Source organism: Helianthus annuus, chromosome 13, assembly GCF_002127325.2.
Source record: "Helianthus annuus cultivar XRQ/B chromosome 13, HanXRQr2.0-SUNRISE, whole genome shotgun sequence".
Taxonomy (NCBI): Eukaryota; Viridiplantae; Streptophyta; class Magnoliopsida; order Asterales; family Asteraceae; genus Helianthus; species Helianthus annuus.
This window is the reverse complement of record NC_035445.2, coordinates 103,429,873-103,452,621: the sequence shown is the minus strand read 5'-3', so window position 1 is coordinate 103,452,621 and position 22,749 is coordinate 103,429,873. Positions and strand designations below refer to the sequence as shown.

The window sequence follows — 22,749 nt, the reverse complement described above, 5'->3', positions numbered from 1 at the left end:
ATCCAGTGATCTCTTAATTGGGATTGGACCGAACCACTTTGGTAACTGCATGTAAATCTCTTTTGTAACTTCACTCATGTGCGTACACATTATTCTATGTCCTCTTCACGGAATGCATGTAAACAGATTAACCATGGGTTGAAAAGAATGAAAAATAGATTGGGATGGCACACCCTTATGTGATCACGTTCTGATTAGGTTGGGTCTGGGAATATTGGGCTGACACACACACCATAAATACATCTATTGCGGTATGGGCCATGGGGATTGTTGTGGGCCGCTGATTCTTTCAACTTGTGGGTGGCTGCGTGATCTCGGGTCACCAGCCAAGCCCGTTTCGCTGCTTTTAGTCAGGCCGGGTAAGTGGGCCATGTTCAGTGGGCGGGGTGTGTGACCGGTTTATGACTTTGATATGTATTGAGTCGGGCAGGGAGTTAGTTAAACATGACATGTGTGTTGTATATTAATTGTTAGAATAATGGGCCGCATGTAAGATAATTAGTAGGATGGGCTACGTAATATCTAAACACACTCGGTCTGGGCCAGTAATGTTTGGGGCCGAGTTGTCTTGCAAGCTCATATTAGTAGATGGTAAAGTGTGTATGGTGACGTAAATTATGCATGATATGAAAATGGTTATAGGAACAGGCCCTGAGTACTTGCAATTGATAAATGTTTTCGTGAGACGTGGATACTGTTGACTTACTGATACAACTTGCATGACTTGGTTAATGTTAGTGCTCTGTTTGTGTAGCATGTGAAAACATTGTATGTCATAAGTGAAATTAGAATACTAAACTGAGTGTTCTGGTAAATTGTGATAGGACATACTTGATCAACCATTAAACAAGTAAATAATCTTACCGAGCAAAACCAAGGTGAGTTCACTACATTCGAGCATGCGTCCCAGTGGTTGGGGACAGTCAGTGGGTATCCCATGGGGGGATAAGGCTTTGGGTAAAAACGAGTATATTGGTTAATAATCTCACCTATCATCTTTTGTAAGTCCCTCATCGGGTATTAGTTAGTAGCGCTACTTAGGTTTGGCACCCTCACCCCGTGCCTGTAGAGGACGGAGGTGAACTAATGACCCAGTCTGGCCCAGTACTAGATAGGAGTACGTGGGAAGGGCAGTCGTGTATTTCAGGAGCCGTCATTGTTCGGAAATGAGATATTAACAATATTACTTGCATTGGTTATTGAACTGTTTTACATTCAACTGGTAACAAACGTTTTATTAAACTGTGGACTCGCCAGCTTTGTCTGATACACTTGTTGCATGCTCGCAGGTCGTTAGATTTCTTGGATGTGAAACTTGCTGTTTGGAGTGGTTTGAGTGGTCATGGGTCGTGCTGATTGGATACACTTATTGGGATATTGGTTTTCATGTAATCGTGTTGAGAATATTTAAATTATGGTTTTGATAACGCTTCCGCTGAACACATTGGTTTTTCGTATAAACTCATGTTGGAATTTTATAATTAAATAGAGAGACTTTTATTTTGAAACTTGTGGGTTCAATGTAATTAGTGGCTCATTGTCAGTTCGTCACACGTCTATCAGGGACACTCCCTAGGTGGTATTTTGGGGGTGTGACAGTTTGGTATCAGAGCCACTGGTTATAGTGAACTTGGTTTTAAAACGTTTTTGTAAAACCAGTCTATAACCGAACAGTTCTGAATACGTGAATACGACCATGACACTCAGCTCCAGATTGCAAGGTTCGTCTTTCTCACTTGTTGCAAACATTACATGACTAGTACACATTTGTTTATGATGTAACATATGAACACACACTTGTCACTATAACATGATGGCATGGATTGCTTGCTTACTTTATGATGCGTGGATAGTATGCCTTAGTCCCTGGAATTTTGTGATCATGTTACTTTGACAACCTTCGTTCGACATCCGAGTTTGAGGAACCATTTGACATGAGTTAGGAGGAGCTGAGATGAGCATGCAAATCACAATATTATTGTGGGTGCACACATAATAATAAGGTGGGGTGCATGCGAGTCCCAGTGAGGCTTAACGAGTGAAAAAGGGGTTCCGTCCCGTTACTTGATCGATGTGAAACACAACAGTCTATAAGAGTCATAGCAGTGATTATCTCCTACTCGAACATGATCTTATCACTCCTTTCCGAATCCATACGAATCTCGATGCTATCAAGTATTACCTGAACACCCATCTGAACGCCTAGCGAACTGTGTAGAATGTTAGGTGCTTGTACGAACGTCCCTGAGATGGATGCCTCCGTGTCGAATGATTGGTCTATACCTTCCTCACCTATCTTTGTTTGTTAGAACCTAGCGCGTTAACGTATTAGACCCTGAAATGCGATCACTTCTGCAACGGTCTGGAATCATACCGAGTATTACTCAGTCAACTCGTAAGAACGATGGAGAAGTGGATGAGCGTAATACCTTACCAACCTTAATATTGGACGACCCTGATTACCAGCAACGGACATCAGCAGTTTGACGCTAATCGAATCTTTAACCCTGGTAAGCGACTTATGGGAGTCGACTCTTACAAATCAATTGAGGCATAAGCGGTGACAACTGATTACAGTGTGGAATGTGTGACTACCAGCACAGTGATTAGCACTTTAGGGCGTGGCACAGAATGTGTAAAGATGGACTTGGTTGGTGAAAGATCGTAGGGTTCCGTTTCAAGCAACGACATTAGAGGCAACAGTCATGGCAACACCAGGGTACTTGTAATAGTGGCCTACAATATGGAAATGAAGGTGCCTACAGCATAGATTGGCCGTTGATAATTCAAAACGACAACAACCAAGGGAACGACGGTAGTACTCGTAACGAAAACAACACTGGAAAGGATGCTCATGGAAGGACATTTAGTATTGGCATAGGCGATGCCAGGCATAATAACAACACGATAGCTTGGATGGATAGCTATTCGCTTCGTCTCTGATCTGTTTGCCCTGATGCTTCTTGATGCCGAACCTGTTGTGAAATTGACCGATCGAAAGACAATTGAAACCTCATATGTTTGCTGGGTTGCAAACTCGACCTTGTGGGACAAGTGTACGATATTGACCTTCCTTCTGCTATCCTTGATGGGCTCGATGCAGTAGTTGTGAAGATTGGTTATCTAGATATCGCGTAGATATACCTTGTGGGAAGGAATTTTGTGTCACGTTATACTTTGAAGTATTAGGGTAGTGTAAAGGTTAGCATCGTTCCGCAATGAAAGCTCAGAAGTGTCTACGGAGGGATTACCCCGCTATGTTAGCAATCGTTACCGATGTTAAGGCTAAGGAAAAGAGGATCGAGGATCCACCAATTGTTCGTGACTCCTCTCGGTGTGCTACTCGAAGAACTTTCAGGTTTACTTTCACCACTATTAGTCGGAATCTCAGTTGATCTCACGACAGAGGCAGCTCTGAATACTCGTACTCTTTCCATCTTGCACCAGGAGGTTGCAAGAGCTGTCTAATCAACTACAGGAACTATAGAACAGGGTTTGGTCAGACCTAGTTTTTTTTTCGCTTTGAGGAGCCCCAGTGATATCTGTAAAGATAAGCCTTTTCGTATGTGTACTGACTATCGAGAACTCAGCAAAGTGACAGAAAAGAACCGCTCGCCTCGACCATATATTGACAACCTGTTGACTAGTTGCAAGGGTTAAGCTCCTATTCGAAGTTTGATTGATGAACGAACCAACATCGAATGGAAGTCCAATGGGAGAATGTTCCTAAAACGGCGTACCAAACGTAATGCGGCCATTGCGACTTTGTATTCCGTGACCTTTGGGTTAACCAACACACTAGCAGTTTTATGGATCACATAAATCGACCGTGTTTATTGAGGGCATTCTGATTCATTACCAGGAGAAAGGGACATCATGGACGACACCTGTATCTTATCTTAGAGCTCCTTAGGGAGGAGTCATTACGTGTGAATTCTTGTTTAATGTAATATCCAGATTCGAGAGATGCATTTTGATCATGTAACCAACGAAGTGGGGATACGCGTGGGTCATGCTAGGAGCCATTTTGTTAGAAGCTGATTGACACCAAAGATTCCTTCGGGGGTACAACAATTTCTTGGTTTCGTCGGATGCTGTTGTAGATTCAGCACAGAATATTCGAAGATCGCGCAGCTTAACTCCCTTAAGCACAACAGGGTGCTGTGTTCGTGGGAGACAAAACAGGAGAGCGTCTTTTAAGCTTTCGAATCCCAACTCTGCAATGCTCTGCGCATCGTCTTCGCCCGAGGGTGCGAGTGACCTACTGGTATACCTTAAGGGTTCGAATCAGAGTCCCAGCTACACATTGATGCAACACGAGAAAATGATGGCTTACGTAGTGGACTTACAAGAAGAGTTACACGAGACCCAACCTGTGGTGGAATCCATGGTCTTTGGATTTATGTTGGAGGCATTACTTGGACGGTACCAAATGCACTACTTAGACCGATCACAAGAGCCTCCTGTGTACCCTTGTTTCGGAAGAGCTAATCATGTAATAGCCTCACTGGATGGAACTTTAGAATGATTACGACTGTGAAACCTGAACGTGCACGAGCTTGTAGCTCACTTTCGACTCTAACTTACCTGATCAGACTCGCTCTGTTCAAACTGAAAAACTGAAGGAAGAGAATTTTCAAGTTGAACCCATGTGGGGCATAGAGAAGCAACCGTTGACAGGTCGAACGAAACTCGCTACCTCATGGAACGAATATGGATCTCATTACGCGGCAACTGTAGGGAATTTGTGTTGAGCGAAGCACACCGGCCTCGACATTCTAGTCGTCTGAGTTTTGATGAGAGACACTAGAATCCATTAACCTTGTACTGGTGATCGGGCAAGAAGGCCCACCCAGCAATGCATGTGAATGATGTTTGACTTGTGGGAACGTCAAAGTGGAGTATCAGCAACCAACAACACCCATATGGAAGTGAGAACACACTGTCCTGGATTTTGTCGCTAGTCTACTTACAACTCGAGATGGAACCAGCACACTTTATCGCAATCAAGGAAACTGACGAGTCTTCATAGCTTGTGGATATTCCTCTGAGAGAGGTGGCTATTTAGGAACGAGGTGCCAACTCCTATTACTGCTGACTTTGAGCTATACCCGATTTATGACAGGCAATACACAACACCCTTGGCTCCTGTCTAGACATGAGCATTGCTTATCACCGTCGGGCAAATGGTCAGAGTAAACGACCCCCCCCCCCGACACACAAAGACATGTTGCGAGCATGCACGTGATTGACTTTAGTAAGCATTTGGGAAGGACACTTATCCTTGGGTGAGCTTTATTGCAGCCGTTACCATATTAGTATGCATGCAGCTCTGTTTGAGGAGTCGCATGGATAGTAACGCTAACTTCCTTGTTGGATTAAGGTGGGTGACAACGTAATCGCGGGCCAAGGACTTATATTTGAAACTCTTGGGAAGATTGTTTGGATCGGAAATCGTTTGGCGGCAACGAGTGACTGTCAACAAAGTTGATAAGCTTGGGAAACACTGGGAATTCGTTGTAGGCGACCGTATCATGCTGAAAATCTCACCCTGGGAGGGTGTAGTACGCTTGGGAAGCATGACAAGCTTAATTTACGTACGATGAGTTATTCAGAATTCTGGAAGGAATCGACAACATGGTTTACAAACTCGAATTACCTGACGAAATAGGAACATTCACGATGTCATTTATGGCCCGAACCTGAAGAAGCGTTTGTTCAATGAAACGCCTGCGGTACCATGGTTGAGGAACCCATCGTTAACACCGTCGACTTTCAATCGTGAGAGTTCTCTGGTACTCAAGACGTGGACCGGAGTTTATGTAGGAACGCAATGGTCGGAGTAAGCTCTATTATCCTCGATTATACAAACAGTTGAATCTACTTCTGATGTCATTGGTGAATTTCGGGACGAAATTCCCTTTCAAGTTGGGGATGATGTGGCACCCGAGGAAATTCCACAGTCATCCTGATCTATCACCTCACTACTTTTGGGCTACTTGTCAAATTTCGGGACGAAATTTCTTTCAAGTTGGGGATGATGTGACAACCCGAAGTTTCAAGGTTAGTATCACCTAATTTCACAACCCTCTTAGTTAACATTGTTATGTTTCTCGTGCCATGTGATGTGTTATCGTTTACGTTTGCGTTATTTAGTATAGAAGTGTTGAGTTATGTTTATCAGTCGTGCATTTTGTTGGGTCATGCATCCTCTCATATTCCCACGCATGGGCATTTGGGTCCCTCGGCCCAAGCCACTTATTCTGCTCGGCCCGTCCCGCTTGGAGTCTGATCGGAGTCCACGCGAGCACTCACCTTATTATCACACTTAAGCCCTATTCGCGTGAACCATTATTAAATCCCTGGCCCAATCCTCGCAACCATAGCCCAATCCAAGCCCACCTCTCCCCTATCTTATTTACGTGTGTCATGCGCTGGATTTCATCACCGCTTGTAAACCCTAGGTGCCTTTGAAGCTAACAACGGCAGTAGATCCAATCGGAGTATCACCTTCTTTGGTCGAGCCCCTCCTGGTTAGTAAAGCCGTATTCATGTTATTTTGTAATAGTGTGATCATTAGTTAGGTTTATTGTATATATGTGATCGGTTATGTGATGATTGATTGGTTATACATAGGTTGATGAGTGTAAATCAATGGTTACTGTGATTTGTAGGTGACTTGATAATTAAATTTCATAATCAATGGCTGCCGTGATTTGTAGAAAATGTGGATGTGTCGCCCACTAAAGTTCATAATTAATCAATCACCTATTTCTAGGCCAAACCACTTGTCTTTGAGGTCCAATAGAACTTAAGTAAAATGACTTGATAAAGATGACACATTGATAAAAAGAAATGGCGGCACCCTCATGTGATGATGGTGTTGTAATATGTGATGCATGGAAATGATATACATATAATACTTGATGTTTTCTTTATGTGCTAATTCAATTAATGAGCTGCATGTGAAATCCATGACCATGTGTGCGTGGGGATTTGGGTTATTTGAGTAGTGGGATGTGTTGTTTATGAGGAATAGATGATTAGGATATCCAGTGATCTCTTAATTGGGATTGGACCGAACCACTTTGGTAACTGCATGTAAATCTCTTTTGTAACTTCACTCATGTGCGTACACATTATTCAATGTCCTCTTCACGGAATGCATGTAAACAGATTAACCATGGGTTGAAAAGAATGAAAAATAGATTGGGATGGCACACCCTTATGTGATCACGTTCTGATTAGGTTGGGTCTGGGAATATTGGGCTGACACACACACCATAAATACATCTATTGCGGTATGGGCCATGGGGATTGTTGTGGGCCGCTGATTCTTTCAACTTGTGGGTGGCTGCGTGATCTCGGGTCACCAGCCAAGCCCGTTTCGCTGCTTTTAGTCAGGCCGGGTAAGTGGGCCATGTTCAGTGGGCGGGGTGTGTGACCGGTTTATGACTTTGATATGTATTGAGTCGGGCAGGGAGTTAGTTAAACATGACATGTGTGTTGTATATTAATTGTTAGAATAATGGGCCGCATGTAAGATAATTAGTAGGATGGGCTACGTAATATCTAAACACACTCGGTCTGGGCCAGTAATGTTTGGGGCCGAGTTGTCTTGCAAGCTCATATTAGTAGATGGTAAAGTGTGTATGGTGACGTAAATTATGCATGATATGAAAATGGTTATAGGAACAGGCCCTGAGTACTTGCAATTGATAAATGTTTTCGTGAGACGTGGATACTGTTGACTTACTGATACAACTTGCATGACTTGGTTAATGTTAGTGCTCTGTTTGTGTAGCATGTGAAAACATTGTATGTCATAAGTGAAATTAGAATACTAAACTGAGTGTTCTGGTAAATTGTGATAGGACATACTTGATCAACCATTAAACAAGTAAATAATCTTACCGAGCAAAACCAAGGTGAGTTCACTACATTCGAGCATGCGTCCCAGTGGTTGGGGACAGTCAGTGGGTATCCCATGGGGGGATAAGGCTTTGGGTAAAAACGAGTATATTGGTTAATAATCTCACCTATCATCTTTTGTAAGTCCCTCATCGGGTATTAGTTAGTAGCGCTACTTAGGTTTGGCACCCTCACCCCGTGCCTGTAGAGGACGGAGGTGAACTAATGACCCAGTCTGGCCCAGTACTAGATAGGAGTACGTGGGAAGGGCAGTCGTGTATTTCAGGAGCCGTCATTGTTCGGAAATGAGATATTAACAATATTACTTGCATTGGTTATTGAACTGTTTTACATTCAACTGGTAACAAACGTTTTATTAAACTGTGGACTCGCCAGCTTTGTCTGATACACTTGTTGCATGCTCGCAGGTCGTTAGATTTCTTGGATGTGAAACTTGCTGTTTGGAGTGGTTTGAGTGGTCATGGGTCGTGCTGATTGGATACACTTATTGGGATATTGGTTTTCATGTAATCGTGTTGAGAATATTTAAATTATGGTTTTGATAACGCTTCCGCTGAACACATTGGTTTTTCGTATAAACTCATGTTGGAATTTTATAATTAAATAGAGAGACTTTTATTTTGAAACTTGTGGGTTCAATGTAATTAGTGGCTCATTGTCAGTTCGTCACACGTCTATCAGGGACACTCCCTAGGTGGTATTTTGGGGGTGTGACAAACAACCACTGATAATAACCGGTGTTACTAACAGTCCTCCTTGGATGTTCCTACACTCATAAGCAATTCAGTTAGAGAGTGGAACCCAAGCCATCGTAGTCTTGGGTTGTCCCCTTTCATCAAAATAATAAACCTCCCGATATGCCAAGTCTTTTCCCTCATTGATTTCTTTTACAACCACTTGTTTGACTCGCCAAACTTGTGTTGGTTTAAAAATTTTGTTTGTAAAAGATTTAAAGTTTGAAACAATCTTATGTTTAAGACCCGGAGGGAAAGATTGAGGTTTTGATGTGTTGGTCCTTTTCATCTTTGAATCATGTGAAACCGGCTTCACATGTGGAGATTTGGATTGAAAGTTTTTCATCCGATCTTTCAAAGATGTGTGATTTTTACCTTTTGATCCAGAGAAGTAATATTGGTTGTCTTTACCGTCTGGATCATGTCATTATGGGCATTGTTTGAGCACATGACCTTCTTTTCCACACCTAAAACAAGCCTTGAATGGCTTTTGAGACTTTGCAGTTCCCTGTGATGCAGCTAGAGGCGGGGATTGCTTTGAGCTTGACTCAGGATGTTGACAAACGTGATGTTCGACAATTTTAGATGATCTTTTGATCTTTGACTCCCCAAGACTTTCATTTGTCTTTGATTCATCATCTGAACTCGTGCAATCATCAATGTGGAAGTCTTTTTCCAATGGATCTTGATTTACTAGACTTGCAGAGTCATTTGGGGTTGTTGGTTCTAGAACACCCGATGGTTCAAGGTTTTCAACCTTTTTATCAGCATTTGTTACTGAAGTTTCTGAGTCATTTGAGCTTTCCCATTCTTGATATGACTGAGAATCTGAATCACGATCCTCACTTGAGCTTCCTTCGCCACCTTCTGAAGTTGTGGTGCTTGAGTCTTCACTGCTGCTTTCTTCATTTGGCTCTTTCTCTGACTCTGAGGTACCTGTATGGGATGGAACAAATTCTGGAATTTCCTCAGTGAGGAATTTTCCGAATCTGTTTTGTTTCAATTCTGGAACAAACACAGGAGGTTCACACATAACTTGTTCATCACAGAAAGCAGATTTTAAGTCAACACATTTTAAAGTTTTGTTAGATTTCTCACAGTTCCAGGCGAACCAGTTAACAGTAGTATAACTGTCGCCTGAATACCCTATTCCTATTTTCGTGCCACCACAATCCTCATCGCACACATCCTCCTCATGCTCAATCACCTCTTCACTGCTTTCAGAAACGTCAGAAATTTTATCATTTTCACAATTGATATTTTGAGCAATCAAATCATTTTTATCAATTAAATCGTTGTCAGGATGAGGAGTTGGCATAGGCACATAGTTTTTGCTATGTGGTGGAAAGAAAAGTTTTCTTTCATTTCCTTGCCTATCCTTATACCCGATCCCATCTTTTACATACGTCGGTCGTTGGCAGTTTTTGATGTCAGTAAATGCCTTTTGACTGACATTCCATTTGTCTATTATAATTTGTAATTTATTCTTTTCGTTCAAAGCTTTTTCTAATCTATCTGTGAGATCGTTAATGATAAAATCTTTTCTAAACACAAATTCTTTTAGAGTTTGCATTTCAGCTAAAGTTGAATTCAACTTTCTCTGATATGCGGCCTCGTTCTGTTTAAGCTCTTTGTTAAATTTTAAAGCTTTGTCCTTTTGTCTCTCAAATTCTAGATTTAGAGACTTATAATGTGCCACGACGTCAACGCATGCAGATGTGCATAACTTTACTTTAAAGTTATGTGGAATGCTGTTTACCAAGTCCTGTTCTTCCTTCTCCTTGCTAGATTCTGCATGCTGGGCTTCAAAAGGCGTCTTCTCTTCGTTCTTTCTACCTGCTTCACAGAATCCTGCATCCACCTTCTCAATCTGCTTCACCTTATCATCCTCCTCAGTAACTTTCTTCCCATTATCAGTTGTTGACTTCGCAATTTCCACCATTTCTTTTTCACTTAAAGATGTTTTTGTAGAACTTGCTGGAAGATTATTTAGAATCCTGGCTGAAACAAATGATGAACTTCCTACACTGACTGGGGAAGGGAAACTCATGTTGGTAGGTGTTGTTGGGCTTGCTTTTGGAGTGACACCAATCTGATTCACCGCCATTTCAAGAGATTTCAAAGCGTCCACGACATCTGTCAGCGTTGTAGGATACCTTATAAAGTCATCTTTAATCTTCATGCACCGGATACTCCATTCTTTTGGTAGTGAATCTAGCAACCTTTTGATTTTAGCACGGTTGGTAACGGGAATTCCAGCTTTCTTCATCTTTGTCAGCAAATTCATGAACCTTGTAATATGATCAGACAAACTTTCACCATGAACACTTCTAAAGTTATCGTACTCCTTCTGAGTTTCATCCATGGTTTTTTTTTTTTTTTTTTTTTATAAAGCTCGAAAAATATTTGTCTCAACTTAAAACCCGGTTCAAGCTACTTTAAAAATTAAACCCATATCAACTCCAAATGTTAGTAGTACTTGGTCCAAATGAACTTGAAACGCCTGGCCCGGTGAAATTCTGCGAACACAAGTTAATTTTAAAAGGCCCCAAAAATAAACTATGAAAACCCGACCCGTTCTATTTAACTGGAATCTATATCGGTTCAAAGACCTCTTCAAATATCAACCCACACTCCAACTGTCCAACGAACCTTGTAATCCGACCCACTCACAACAAATAGCATTTTCTACACATTTGGATTTATTAGCCAAAATGCCCACTAAAAATCTCTACCAATTAAAATCCTTTAAAACCTTGTGTCAACCGATCACAAAGTCCAACTTAGAATATTAAAATGGAGCTCAAACTTTAATTCAAAAACTTTGAAATTTTCAAAGTCCCTCAATAGTTTTGAAAATTTAAAATTCGGACGTCAAGAGTTTTATTAAATTGATTTATGACTTTTTAACCACCAAACCCTAAAAAGCTTGTTCTGAGCCGTCAGCCCTTATTCACTTATCTTCTTCAAACTCTCTCCCTCTCTTTCTTCGAAAACACTACAGCAACAAATCTCAAATTATCTTCTACTCCCCTTTCTTTCTAAACAAAGAACAACAGATCTCTATAAATCTCACACACAAATACACACATCTTTGAAGAAATGTCGAACTTCCCGTGTCGAATCTCGAACTTCGAATCTCACACCCTAAATCTAGATCCTTCTCCCTCTCTCTCCTCCTTCTTTCTCTCTCTAGCGGCTGTGGTCGTGACCGACTGAGTAGTGGTGGTGGTACGACTGAGTGGTGGTCGTAGGTTGTGGGCAGCTCTGGTGATTAATGGTGTAGGGTGGGGGTCCGATGGGTGGAACGAGAGGGTCTTTGTTTGGTGTTTGGAGAGGTGAACGCGGGTGTTTGGATTGTAGTGGACGGTGGCGGACGGTGGTGTGGTGTTGACGGCGAACTTGATAAATGACGGTGTTACGGTGGTCGGAGTGGTGGTCGGAGGTGTGAGGGTTGTAGTGATGGTGTAGGGCAGCAGTGTAGTGGGTTTAGTGTAGAAGATGATGTGACGGCGGGGGTTGTGTTTGCGGTGGAGATGGCTGTGATGACTCCGGTGAAGTACGGTGGTGCTTGGATGGTGGTTGTACGGTGGAGATGTTGGTGTTGTGACGGGTGAAGAAGGTCGGTAACGGAGGATGTTGGCGGCGGCGACAAACGGCCGGAGGCGGAGGATTGTGGGTGGTGCTGACGTCACGTCTGTGGCGTCAACAAGTGAGAAGAGGGCGGCCAAAGAAGGAGGTGGTTTTGGATCTGCTGTAGGATCGTTTCGTGACCCGAACGAGTCGTTCAGAGGCTTTCTCCTTGGTTTCAGGTGCGGAATTACAAGAAACTAAGGTAGAAACAGCAGGCAAATCACTTTTAACTACTTGTTTATTGATTTCAAACGTTTACAGCTCAAATCTCGCACCGGCAGAGCTTCGGCACGATTTCTACACCACGTTACAACTGAGATCGCCTTTTGGACTATATATAGAGTGCTGGGACCGCTTATTGGACATGGTCCAATGAGCGGTCCATGTTGTTGACACTAAAGCGGTCCAACACACAAGCCATATTAGCGGTCCAAGCTGGTTTGCCGTTCGAGCGGTCCAAACATGTCCGCTCGAGCGGTCCAAACTCTTAATGGTCCAATGAGCGATCCATGAACCTAAATTTGACTCTAAGAGCGACCCAACTATCTAAAACCTATACAATCTCACTATTTCTCGTATTTCGAGCCCAGATCTAACGTTCTAAGACAATGACTCGATACAAGACGTAATCAGCAGATGTAGTGCACCAACAGACTCCCCCTCAGATGTTGATGGAGTCGACTATCGAGTCACAACAATGCTATCTTCAGTTCTTCAGTCTTGATCAGTCTTCGGGCTTCTCTTTTTTTTCATTCTATCAATCTTCAGGAACTCAGCCTGGAATAATATCTTCGTCAGGAATTCCTTCCTGGAATCATATGCCTGGATCATTCTCTGGCTCTAACTTTCATCAGACTCCCCCTAACATAATGCTGAGATCTCTGTCTGGAAATCGTTATCACCTTTGAAATCAACTCCTGGCTTTCTCTGTTTAAGCTCTCCTCTGGTTCTGATGTATCTCCTGGCTATTCGTAGCAACAGGATCAGAAACCTGCAAAACTCAACCATACTATTACAAACTAATACAATTTGCAATTCAACTTAATGAATCAGCAAATCATATAAGAAAAATTATGAAGATCAAACTGTAGGTTACCATTCAACTTAGTCATCAAGTTAATGAACCAAATTTGCATTTCAAATCTTCACAATTTAACACTCTCTCTCCCAAACCAATAGTTCAACATGTTTAGCACTTGAAATGTCGAAAATCAGTTCTTCACACTCTGTTGTCGAAAATCTTTTTGAAGTTTTCAAATATCTAACAAACAAACAATATTTTTGGATTTTTGAATTTATAGAAAAACAGAAATGAACACTATTTTTGAGAGATTGTGCAAGAGGATCATATCGGTTTTTGAGACATATCACCAACACCGTTGATCTTGATTAATCAGCAAATGTTAAAAACAAATTTACTTCTGATTGTCAGTATTGTTGTCCACTTAAACCTCTACACAAATTTTCAATTGATTCAAGATACGTATTTAATGTTTTAGAACTTAGACTTATTTGAGTGTCCCACCTCTTGAATATACTCCCGTATCCAGATCCCAATATTCTGATCTACAGGTAAGTATAACTACAAATGATATCTGTATATAAATTAGGGAAAAAATGCGAGAACTGAGGGATCTCAGGTCAGAACTTCCGTTCAGCAGAGAGATATCAGCTTCGACTTAGCAGTGGGTCCCCTTTAGAGGATCTTTTCAGCTACAACAACTGATCATCAATTTTATTGTCTAATCAGCTGAGGGCTTTATGCTATGTTTCAAGCATATGAAGAAAGTATTAGCCAGGGACTAGGTCAGAACTACCGTTCAGCAGAAGTCCCGGAATAATACCCCAGACATCAATTGAGTACAAGAACCTAGTATTCCAGAATAAGAAACCTTTCAAACGAGATTTCAGGGGTTACCTATATATCCAAGTAGTGTTCCCCACAAAATAAGTAAGTTTTGATTTTATGTTTATATCTCGAATACAATTTACTAACTGTGTGAAGCCTACTGACACATCATTAGTAAGACTTGTTTAAAAACAATTTTGTCTTTACAAATCTCTAGCATGCTGTGATAGTCCACCGATGTACTATCATCTCCTCTTTTTGCAACAAAACTCATTTTCATTTTTCAATTTTTTAAATTTTTCAAAATTTTCTTACTCCCCCTAAAATCAAAATATGTTTCAATTTTGATTTTCTGAGGAAAAATTGAAAAACAAACTATACAAAAATTTGACAACATTATGTGAATTACCTCAATTCACCATTCTCGTGCAAAAAACAATCAGAACTCCCCCTCACAACAAACTATTTTCCCATAATGATTTCAAAACACTTAAGTTTGTTTCAATCAAAATGGTTTTTCCGGAAAAATTAGTTTGTGTTTCAACCATTTGTAAATTCGGGGTTATCTCTTCATCTTGTTTTCTTTAAACATTTTAAAGATATATCATTTCTAGTTTGATCATAAACCATCAGTAGAAAATCAAGTACAAATTAATGTCCCTGATTTACCACTTATGAGGCGAAAAATCACCAAAGTGAAATTTCTCAAGAAATGTGCCGATTCATGATCCACGATACCATCTTGGGATCTCCGGCAAGTCAGGTTTTTCTATTTAAACAATTTCACCCAAGCCTGACTGACCTTGGGTGATTTTGAATTCTTGCTCAAGAATGGTGGAAAATTTGCATCATCCATTGCTAAACTAGAATTCTCAACTTTTACCTCAACCAATGGCTCCTCTGGTTTTACCATACCAGAATCATTGCCTGCAGGTGGCTTGTCCGACTTTGACTTGTCAGATTCATCGCCGACCTTTTCCTTCTTCTTCCCTCTCTTTTCTGTCCTCAGATTTGTATCTGATGAATTCGTCTTGCTTGTTTTTGCAACTGAAGGAGTCGATTCATCAGAACTATTAATCTGTTTGTCCCGTGAACCCGAGGACAAAATCTTCTCGAGATATTCTCTTGCTTTCTTCCTCTTCTTCCTCAGTCGGTCTTTCTGCCCCTGAGAAAGTTTAACTTTCGTCTCTAGAACTTTCGGTTGTTGAACTTTTGGTTCTCGAACTTTTAGTTCTTCGGGCTTGACCTTGACTAGAATTCTTGCCACTTTCTGAGACATAACCCTTGATCTTCCCATTGATCTCCTCGGGCAATCTCGGGCAATATGACCTTTGATGTTGCAGTTATAGCACCTCCTGGTCTCATAACTCCAATACCGGCAGTTAACAGCAATGTGTCCGTGATATCCACAGCTATAACACACTCTGTTATCGTACCTATCACCATTTTTAGTCCAAACGCTCAGATCAAAGCATTGTTTGGCTTGGTGATACTCCTTCCTCACCTTTGCTGAATTTGACTTTGAAGCACTATGATCTGTCCTGCACCCAGCAATTTTTGAATTTTTAATTTTTAAATCTATTGATTTTTTATTGTGATTGGATGATTGAACTGATGAGATTTTTTCTTCATTTTTAATCTTTTGTTTCTGTTTTACAATCTTCTTCACAGGTTTCTGCTTAGAGCATTCTCCCTTTTCAGTCGAGTGTAAAACAGTTTTCTGAAATTTTTCTTTTAATTTCAAAAATTTCTTCTTTTTCTTAATTTCAGCATCAGATTTTTTCTCAGATTCATCTGCTGAATAAAATTCCTCATTTTCATCATCAGTTTTCTCATCACAATCTTCAACTTTTTCACTTATCGGTATAGAATTGATTGGTTTTGGACAGGGAAAACTCAAACTGTCAGATGTAGTCACAAAACCTTTCAATTTCTTCTCAAGTTCATCAATTTTGTTCCTCGAATTCTCAGCTTCACTTTCAAGCTGAGATATTCTCCCAAAATGAGACTTGATAGTTTTCTCATTCTCAATCTTCAAATTTTCAAGAACAGATTTTTCATCCATCAAAACTTTTATCTGTTCCTGAAATTTTGATTCATTCGCTTTTAGGTTTTTGTTTTCCAATTTTATCCAGAAATCTTCATTTTCAGATGATTTCTGTTTGTTTTCAAAAACCTTTTCATTTTCTTTTAAACCTTTGTTCTCTAATGTCAAACTGTTCACACTACCCAACAGTTTAACATTTTCAACTTTCATCTTCTCACAAATACTCTGAACTATAAAAATCTGTTTTTCAGCAGTATGCTTCTCGTGTTTCAACTTTTTGACTTCAGATGTCAAACTTTCTACATCCTTCACAAGTTTGTCATTGACTATCTTGAAGTTGTGACAATTTGAGCATACTGAAGTAGACTTTGACGATTCATTCTTTCCAGATTCTTTGACTTTTACAATCTTTTCTTTCCTTTTCTTATCTTTGATCTCCATCTGTTCTTCAATCCTTTTAATGAGTGGAGTAATTGTCAATTGAGAAAATTCTCTAGAACTTTTCAAGTTCAAGACATAATCTTCCCATTCTTCTTTCGGTAACGCACTGATAAATTTTTCAATCCACTCTTTTGGTTCTTTTGTAATATTTAAATCAGACATTGAACGAACAAGATGTTTGTATCTCTCAATGACACTTCTTGTACTCTCTCCTGGAAAACCTGAAAATGAATCAAAATCATTCTTTAATATTATTATTCTATCAAGTGTTTCTTGAGTCCTGTTAACGAGATTGAAATCCATGATTCAATAACACGTTTTTCAAACACTGTGACGAATAAGCGAACCAAGTTTGTCCAGATGAGCGATCCAAATAAGCGATCCACCAAATATCCGAATAAGCGATTCAGTATCGGTCCAGATAAGCGGTTCGAGAAGTTGTCCGGATAAGCGGGCCTGATCCAGTCGGATAAGCGGTTCAGACGTCCGAATAAGCGAGCCTAAACCGGTCGAATGAGCGGTTCAACCGTCTGGATGAGCGATCCAAATACGTACGAATAAGCGGTCCGACCAGAAGAGCGATCCTTGATTTGGTCCGGATAAGCGATTTCAGAGTAGTCCGATCGAGCGGTCCATAATCAAATCCACATTTCACCCAGTTAAACTTTAAATTTTAATCCGAAACTTTCCAGGATTTGTCACGGTACTATTTTGCACAATCCCTGAGATTTTGAACGAATTCCGACCGTGAAATCTTCCCGAATTAGAAAAAGAAGATGTAGAAGTAAGAAAAGTGACAAAAACCGGCTGATTTCTGTAGAGAACCTCCTCCTGTGCTCTGATACCAATTGTAGGATCGTTTCGTGACCCGAACGAGTCGTTCAGAGGCTTTCTCCTTGGTTTTAGGTGCGGAATTACAAGAAACTAAGGTAGAAACAGCAGGCAAATCACTTTTAACTACTTGTTTATTGATTTCAAACGTTTACAGCTCAAATCTCGCACCGGCAGAGCTTCGGCACGATTTCTACACCACGTTACAACTGAGATCGCCTTTTGGACTATATATAGAGTGCTGGGACCGCTTATTGGACATGGTCCAATGAGCGGTCCATGTTGTTGACACTAAAGCGGTCCAACACACAAGCCATATTAGCGGTCCAAGCTGGTTTGCCGTTCGAGCGGTCCAAACATGTCCGCTCGAGCGGTCCAAACTCTTAATGGTCCAATGAGCGATCCATGAACCTAAATTTGACTCTAAGAGCGACCCAACTATCTAAAACCTATACAATCTCACTATTTCTCGTATTTCAAGCCCAGATCTAATGTTCTAAGACAATGACTCGATACAAGACGTAATCAGCAGATGTAGTGCACCAACATCTGCTAATTTTGTTAAGGTAAACCTTTGTTTTAGCTATTTTTAATATCATTCACAGTATTTGTTTTGTGAAAATTGAAAACAATTTTTATAAAAATGTTGTTTGTGTTGTTGAGGGTGTGGGTTTGCAGTTGGTGGTGTATGTTGGGGTTCAAAGACCAAAGAACACAAATTCGCTGGCTTAAAAACAGAATCCTCAAAACATTCTATTCTTCTACTCTTTCTTAACACCAAATACGCTGGCTTTCAATAAACTGCCAGAATAACGACGTCGGAAACGTGGCTTACCGGCGTATTTTACCGGCGTATTTACCAAATACGCCGGAGAACTTGAACTCGCGTTCAAGATTTAGAGTCGCCGGAAAATTTAATTTCGCCGGGAAAGTCGTTACACTGGAAAAATCGCCGGAACTTTTAAATCCGTCGAAGAGATAAAATCGCTGGATTCATCTATAAAGACGCTGAATTCATGAAATCTTGTTTAAAAATACCCAGATCTGTTAGAAAACCAAAAAAAAAAAAAGAAAAGTTTCCAAAAAAAAAAACCTACTGATCTAAATAAAAATGCCACCAAAATATGTATAATCCTATACAAACTGTTTTAAAACACCACCTAATCAATCTCGAACAATCCAAACATCAACTTAAACCATTTTCAAATCAGATTTGAAAAAAAAAAAATGAAAAGTTGTAAAACCCAAAAACTTCTAAACTTCAAGAAGATACTCAAAAATCAGATTTTTAATGATGAATTTGAAGATTTTTAAATCCCAAATTCAAGTACCAAGCTCTGATACCAAATTGTAGGTCCAAATCGAGCCAAAAATCTGATTTTGTTAAAGAAAGGAAGATGAACACACACAAAATGAACTTGAAAAAACCACTAGATTGATTTGCACAAATGATGATACAATTAGCCCCCAAATCTCTAGTAAAGTGTGTCCCCTAAAACCCTAATCATCACTTTCTATTTATAGCCAACACAACTTTTGGCTAATTACATTTAGGACCCTAGAGATAATAAGTTGCCAAAACTAGTAATGAACATGAAAACAAATTAAATAAGATAATAAATATATTTTGTCTAAACAAAATATATTTAATTATCCGAAGCAATATAATTATCATTTCTCAAACTTTCACACGCCACATCTTTCGTTGATCTTCTCGTGTCGACTTGCGCGTTGACTGTGACTTGATAGCGTTGACTTTGTTGACTTGATTCGTTGATAACATTAGACTACACGTTTTAGACCCAACAGGAAGCACTGCCAGTGCGACTAGGAGTGCCGACTGTTTCTCGGGTCACACTACCGTGCCACCCGCGGCACTACCGTGCCAATGCCAAATCAAGGCTTCTGACCAACATTTCTGATGAACGGCACTACCGTGCCACCAGCGGCACTACCGTGCCGATCTGATGACCCAGGCAAGTTGTCCACTAGTCCACTTGGCTGACTTAGGATCGCTGAAACTGACGTCACCCGACAAGACCTGATCGCACGGCCGTGCCAAATCCGCACGGCCGTGCCAAACTGAAAATTGCCTATAAATAGCAGCATTCACTACTGATCAAAATGTTGGGTTTTTCTCCATGTTTCTAGGCGACTTCTGGGTTCTGAAGCAGTCCTGATCAGACCCATTTGAAGCCTCAAGGTCGAGTAGAAGCATAACCGATCCAACCCATCAATTCTTTGCTTGTTTATGGTTCAATTCCTTGTTCTTAAACATGTATTCTGATCATTTTGCAAGTTATGAGCTGATGTTAGTTTATGTTTAATGTAGTTTATGTAATAATAGTTATAAACTTGTTTCTTGAATAATCTTTATGTTGTAATCTTGTTTGTATGAAACTTAAGTACTTTTTCATGTTTGAATCTTCATGATTATATAATGAACGTTTCATTGATGTTGAGTTCCTGATTATGTTTGATTATTTTGGATAATGAATCTGTGGTTAGTGGGATGGTAACTATTTCTTGATTAATCACTTATTTGTAAACTTGTTTACACCATGAAACTCGAGAGGGGTATTGGTTTTATCCAAGATATATCTTATTTTGATTAGGAATACTTTCTTGCACGTAAGGGTTCTAACGAATTATATGGTGTTGATTACATGTTCTTGCATGCGGTTTATGATCCTTGTTTAGTAGTTTTGGTCTGAAATTGCTGACATGGTAGATTTGTATTCAAGACTTGTAAAGGTGAAATATATTGTTATATGATCTACTTAAATGCTTATCCTCGTGGCTGTATTGTGACCATCATTATTGCTTTCTTTGATAAGTGAGGTTAGAAAACTCCTAGCGGATGACTAATCTATCTTTAAAGGTTCACATGAATGAATATCAATAGCTCGCTAAAGAATGATTTTAGGTGGTTAACGTGTGTTTATCGCGTTAACTTTTTGAAGAAGCATCATGTTAGAAAACTCCTAACGGATGACTAACTGTCTTGAAATTGGAAAATTGATTAAGTGCTTTTGTGACATATCTGATAGATAACATGTTTAGGTTGTTTGTGAAACAAGATAATAGTATATTTATGTCTTAGTTGTAATTTAGTTAACTTAGTTAAACAAACATTCACCTTTTCCTTTTATCTGGTAATCTAATGACAAAGTTTCAGTACATTATAACGCCCGTGTTCCATGGATCGATATCTGGCTCTTACCAATACTTTGCTGCATATATGACGGGATAGACTTGTCCTTTGTTGTGTGTGTTTTAATGTTAAGGTATAAACCATTTTTATAAATATAAAATGCAATTCGTCGCATGTGAACATACTGTAAATAAATATGTGTGTTCGCATGCACGTCAAGTTTTTGGCGCCGTTGCCGGGGAACACGACAAAATTAATGGAAAAATCCGAGTCATTATTCTACCGGTGTACAAACTGTCAATAACTGTTAATATCTGTAAATTTTTGTATTTATTCATTTTATTATACTTAACTGTTTAACTAACTTTTGTTTTCTTTAATTTACTAACATGTGAATACCTAGCCTGGCACACCCACTAGGACTAACTTTTGACTAACTTTTGTTTTCTATTTTACTAACCAACTAACTTTACTAACTCACTAACATACTGACTTTTTATTTATAGTTCAACTAACATTTTTTTTCATTTATTTATTTATTTAATTCAGTTATGTGTTCGGAATCAAACCATGTACTAGCAAGTATTTAATTCAGTATTTTAATTTCAGTAATTTCATTTCTATACTTCATTCATTTATTTATTTCAATTCAGTTATTTCTAATTCAGTATTTCATTTATTTTAATTCAGTTATTTCATTTCTGTACTTCATTCATTTATTTATTTGTTTCATTCCAGTACAGTTATTTCAGTATTTTATTTATTTCAATTCAGTTATTTCGTTCCTGTTTATATTTATATTTATGCCCGTTTTCGGATTCGAACCGCTTATATACTTTTATATTTATTTATTTATTTCATTCATTTATTTCATTTATTCTTTTATTTCAGTTACATTTATTCATTTATTCATTCTTGTTCATTTGTTTATTTAGTTAACTGCTTATTCATTCATTTATTTGTACTCAATTGTTTATTTAATTACTCCACGAAAATAAAACTTTCTGATAAAATCATCAGATTTTCTGGTAAATTCTGATGAATTTATCAGATTTTCTAATGGATTCGGATAAACCCATTTGATTTTCTGAGACAAAAATTTTCACTTCTAATGAATTTACCAGATTTTCTAGTAAATTCTAACGGATTTATCAGAAATTCTGATGGAAAGAAAATTTTTCATCAGATTTTTATCAGATCATATCAGATTTTCTGATACATAAAAAAATAGAAAAAAAAAGACTTTTTGATATAATCATCAGATTTCTGATAACTTTATCAGACTTCTGATGAAGTTAGCAGAATTTCCGGTAAAATATAAAAATTTCAGATTTTCAAAGAGATAATCAGATTTCATCAGATTTTTATCAGATCTCATCAGATTTTCTGAAAATAAAACAAATAAAAAAATAAAAAATAAAAATAAAAACTAAAAAAAGAGTTTTCAGATGTAAATAAGTAAATAAGCAGGTAAATAGTTATATAGTTATGTATAATAAATTGTATATATATGTATATAATATAATAGTATTATTAATATATATATATATATATATATTACTTATATTATTATTATGTTATTTTTTTCCGTATAATGCATTCCTTTTTACGTGCAGGCTAATGTCCACGACCCTTGTACCCACTATTGCTGAGCTAGGAAACGAACTAGAAAATAACCTAAGAAGAAGTAGGCGGCTTCGCGAAAGATCACTTGTTATTGCACGAAGGATTGCGGCCGCAATCGACGAACCAGTGATACTTTCTGACAGCGAAAGTAAAGAGGACGACAAAGGAAGCATCATGGCGGAGGACGACCATCCTTTAAATGAGACCGGCCGTCCAGGAGGAGAGCGCTTGCTACCGAGCATCGCCCGACCTACGATAGCAGCACCGAGTTTTGAAATCAAATCTAGTATAATTAACATGTTACAAAACTCTGTGCAGTTTGATGGGAAGGATCACGAAGATACGAGTCGACACATTGCTTCGTTTCTCGAAGTGTGTTCGACTTTCAAAATACGTGACGTTTCTGAAGACGCAATTTGCGGCTCTTTCCATACTCTTTGCGAGACAAAGCCCGATCTTGGCTTTTGTCACTTCCAGCAGGGTCCATCACGACTTGGAACGA

General features: G+C 39.2%; 1 protein-coding gene across 1 annotated transcript; it reads right to left on the bottom strand.

Moving 5' to 3' along the window:
* Positions 1-9,093: 9,093 nt before the first annotated feature.
* On the bottom strand, positions 9,094-9,984 carry LOC110901457 (lisH domain-containing protein C1711.05-like). The gene has a single exon (XM_022148284.1). It carries the CDS (start codon positions 9,982-9,984, stop codon positions 9,094-9,096), a length of 891 nt encoding a protein of 296 aa, XP_022003976.1.
* Between the last annotated feature and the right edge of the window lie 12,765 nt (positions 9,985-22,749).